The following is a 3,858-nucleotide window of genomic DNA, read 5'->3' on the forward strand; positions in this document are numbered from 1 at the left end:
AGTAGCTCCCCCTTTGGTGCGGGGCGCCCAGGGTAGGCGGTGGCCTTGGGACTGGGCCCGAACTCGCTGCCCGTGGGATGTTGCGAGGTGGCGGGGGACGGGCGGGGGCGGGGGTCAGCCATGCTGTGTGGCCCAGGTCTGCGGCCCTTCATCCCTGAGAAGGACGGCCAGCACTTTGAGAACTTCCTGGAGACCATCGGGGTGAAGGACGGCCGTGGCATCATCACCGACAGCTTCGGCCGGTACCGGCGGGCCACGAGCTCCACGTCCACCTCCACCTCCAATGGGAACAGGGCGGCGGGCAGCTCGGATGACCAGTCCGTGCCCTCGGAGGGAGACGAGTGGGACCGCATGATCTCGGACATTAGCAACGACATCGAGGCCCTGGGCTGCAGCCTGGACCAGGACTCAGCCTGACCACTGCGGGGGGCCCTCTACTGTGAAGGAGACAGGGGCGGGTGTCCCGTGGCCGGGCCCCGCACAGCTGTCGGTTTTGCACATGACGTTCCTGTCAACCCTCAGAGACCTTTAAAGACGTTTACTGCAATGTGAACCGCTCACCTCTGCTGCCACTGTGTCTGGTCCTCGCCATCCGGGGCCCACACTCCCGGGGCTGGCACGGCGCTCAGGGCCGCCCTAGGCCGATGCTGCCCAGCCTTGGCCCTGGGAGGCTAGAGCAGGGCTTTCCCTGCCTGGACGTGGGGCTGGGAGCAGGCGGCCTGGCACCTGTGGGTGAGCCCGGCCTGTCGGGACCCAGACGCTGGCCACTCTGAGGGGCGCCGGCTCCCTTCTGGCCCCTTGCCCAATCCCCGAGTCCCCAGGTCTCACCTGCCACTGCGGGTGGTCTCCACAGCAAACCCCGTGTCCACTTTCCCACCCTGTCCCCAGCCTGAGGGCACGTCACCTTGGAGCCTGGGTTCCCGCGGGGCCTCTGTGCCCTCACCTATCCCCCAGAAGCCCCGTGGCTTCAGCCTCGCCCGTGCCCGTGCACGTGGAGAGGCAGCTGGGGTATGCCCAGGGTGCAGCCTGGAGGCCGTGGGGCAGGCATGGGGAGGCCCAGCCCCAAGACGCCCCCTCAGAAGGCGCCTCCGCCCTGGGAGACCCTGACCAGGTGGGCAGGATGCCTCGGGAAGGGAGGACATGGCACCCCACTGGGGGCGCCCACTGTGGGTCTCTTGTTTGGAGGAGAGGACGTGGAGAGGATGGGCCGCCTCGAGCTGGAGCGCAGGCTGCCGTCCCGCAGCTTCCCCAGCCCTGGTTCCGTGGGGACTTCCTTAAGGAACTTCAGTCCCCTGGCCCACACCTGGGGTCATAGCCAAGTGACCAGACTGCCTGCAATCTCTGGGCAAGTCGGGTGCCTCCAGATCATGGGGGAGGACCACCACCCTTTGGGACACAGGGAGGACCACCATCGTCCTTGGGTGTCTTGTGGCTCCCGAAAGCCGCCTCACACCTCACACCCCGTTTGGCCAGGGGCTGCATTTGGGGAGCAGTTGGAGCAGAAGCAGAGAGGCGGTGGGGACCCCCATTTATTGAGCACAGAGCTGGGAGGCAGGTGCAGCCAGGAGCTGGTCAGCAGCTACATCGTCAACTCCTGCAGGAAATTCAGAGAGTCAGGCTAGGGAGGGGCCCAGCGGAGCCAGCCGCAGCCGCAGGCGCAAGGGCAGCCACCCACCATGATGGCGTTGACGATATCGCTCTGGTTGTCCCTGAGGGCCCGCACGGCCTTGGCCCTGGACACGTTGGCCTGTGCCATCACCAGCTCAATGTCCCGAAGTTCCAGCCCCGCCTCGTCCACCTGCAAGGACAGCAGGAGATGCTGGGGCTGCCCCTCCCCCGGCCAGGAGCCCGCGCCTCCGCCCCAGGCCCTCACCTCACCTCCTCGTCTTCCTCCCGGTTCTCTTCACAGCCCAGTCTCACCCGCGGCCCGGGCGTCGACTCAGGGCCCAGGGTGGAGGGCTCTGCGGGCACCTTGAACTTCTCGGCGGCAGCTCTGTGCGCTTGCTGGGAGAGGTCCTCAATCTGCACGGGCATAGCTGTCAGTCCTGCTGGGCAGCCCACAGCCCGCCCCGCCCCGCCCCAGCCCGCCAACCTTGGCCTCCCCGAAGACCACGTAGGTGTCAGAGGCCGGGCTCTTGAAGACGTCAGGCTTGGTGATAACGAAGAGGATGTCCTTGGCCTTCTGGATGGCGATCCTGGTGACACCGTGGATCTGCCGCAAGCCCAGCTTGGACATGGCCTGGGGGGCGGCAGGCTCAGGCCTGGGTGCTCCCCGCCCTGGTTCCCCGCGGAGTGAGGGTGCTGGGTGGACCCTCCCAGGCCCCCAACCTTGTGTGCAGAGCAGGGTGTTGGACGCAGGCTGACTGGGCCCAGTTATTTCACAAGGTGTCTGGTCACTGTATGCCCCGCAAAGGCCCCACCGAGGGGATGTATCGGCCATGGGTGGGTGGGGTGTTTGGCCAGCCCGGCCCCTCCCCCAAGGAGCAGGGCCCCGCCCACCTTCCGGGCCTTCTTCTCACTGCGGCTCTGCTTGGCTTTGGCCATGGTCTCCTCACTGCGGCCGGCCAGGGCCTGGGGAAGGGCGGGTCTGAGCACTGAGGATGGGCTGTGGGGGGTGGGCTGTGGGGCCCCGGGCGCACCTTCCCCCCGGCCAGCACCTGGGCCGGGCACTGTGTGGCCTGCGGTCCTGACAGGGCCTGCTCCTCCAGCTCAGCCGACGACTCCTCAAGGCTGTCCGAGGGCCCCCGGGGTGACTCTGGGGACAGGGGAGGTGTGAGGGCAGCCCCTGCCTTCTGGCTCTGCCGGGTCCGTGCTGGCCCCGCCCCCACGCCCAGCTGCCTCCTGGGCCTTGTGAGGGCAGTGCTCCGGCCCGCCCCTCACCTTCCTCCAGGCTGTCCCCGTCATCTTGTAGCTCGGCGGCCTGGAGGTCTCGAGGGCTGGACAGGCTCCAGGGCCCAGAGCCCGGAGGCACTTGGCGGGGGGACGGGGTCTGCAAGGCTGGGTCTTTGGTATAGGTGTCCCCCACAGGGGCCACCTCCGGGCTGAAGAGGGGTGGGTGGGGTTGGAGGCTGACCTGCTGTCCAGCCCTGGGGGGGTTTGTGGTTCCTGAGAAGGTGGCCATTGCCTGCTGGGTTCCTGCCTGTGGCGGTGGGGGGCCCAGGGTCTCCACTTCCTCCACGAAGTCTTCCTGGGGGCACTGGCAGGGGCAGGGGACTCGGGGCTCCGTGGGGGGTGGGGCTGCCCCTGAGAGGAGAGCAGGAGTAGAGGGCTCAGGGCCTGGGAGCCGGTCCTGGGGCCGTGGGGCGGGGGGGCCGAAGACTCCAGGTGCTGCCCCGGCCGGCTCCTCACCGCCTGGGCCGTGCACAGGCTCCAGCTGCTGGGAGGCTGGTGGAGACTCGAGGGCAGGCTCTTCTGGGCAGCCCCTGCCCAGCCTGGGCACCGCCCTCGATGGAGACTCTGAGGCCACAGCTGCAGGAAGCTCGGGCCTGGGGGTGACCCTTCCATCCTCCGCTGGGCTTGGGGGCTGCACCAGGCCAAGCTTGGGGCAGCCGCTCCCAGGAGCCGTCCCAGTGACCCCGGGTGCTGGCTCAAGGCCACCACTGCCCTGGTTCTCAGCCCTTCGGGCCTCCTCCGGGAGTGAGCAGGGCTCAGCTCCCTCACCAGTGGGCAGATGGGCACAGAGACTGGGCCCCCTGTCGGGCACCAGCCGGCTCTCATTTTCCTTCCCACCAGAAGTAGGCTCAGGGGGGTCCAGGGCCTCTTTGAGGGATAGTGGGGGGTTCGGGATCTCTGAGGCTGGCTCAGGGGGGCCCGGGGCCTCTCTGGGGAGGTCCAGGTTCTCTGTGGCGAGGTGCAGGG

General features: G+C 68.3%; 2 protein-coding genes across 2 annotated transcripts in view; one reads left to right on the forward strand and one right to left on the reverse strand.

The window, feature by feature from the left end:
* CCM2 (CCM2 scaffolding protein) overlaps positions 1-553 on the forward strand; it is a 16,022-nt gene extending 15,469 nt beyond the window's left edge. The window contains exon 8 of the mRNA XM_023525758.1: positions 37-553. Within this exon, the coding sequence (XP_023381526.1) occupies positions 37-417 (381 nt within the window). The 3' untranslated portion in view covers positions 418-553. The remainder of the gene's footprint in view (positions 1-36) is intronic.
* Positions 554-666: 113 nt separating this feature from the next.
* Positions 667-3,858, reverse strand: part of NACAD (NAC alpha domain containing) — a 7,240-nt gene continuing 4,048 nt past the window's right edge. Inside the window, exons 3-8 of the mRNA XM_023525759.1 lie at positions 2,881-3,840; positions 2,658-2,755; positions 2,500-2,571; positions 2,093-2,239; positions 1,879-2,022; positions 667-1,798 (exon numbers count right to left, since the gene is read on the reverse strand). Coding sequence (XP_023381527.1) covers positions 1,619-1,798; positions 1,879-2,022; positions 2,093-2,239; positions 2,500-2,571; positions 2,658-2,755; positions 2,881-3,840 — 1,601 coding nt within the window. The 3' untranslated portion in view covers positions 667-1,618. The remainder of the gene's footprint in view (positions 1,799-1,878; positions 2,023-2,092; positions 2,240-2,499; positions 2,572-2,657; positions 2,756-2,880; positions 3,841-3,858) is intronic.

The sequence above is a fragment of the Pteropus vampyrus genome, unplaced genomic scaffold (genome assembly GCF_000151845.1).
Source record: "Pteropus vampyrus isolate Shadow unplaced genomic scaffold, Pvam_2.0 Scaffold620, whole genome shotgun sequence".
NCBI lineage: Eukaryota > Metazoa > Chordata > Mammalia > Chiroptera > Pteropodidae > Pteropus > Pteropus vampyrus.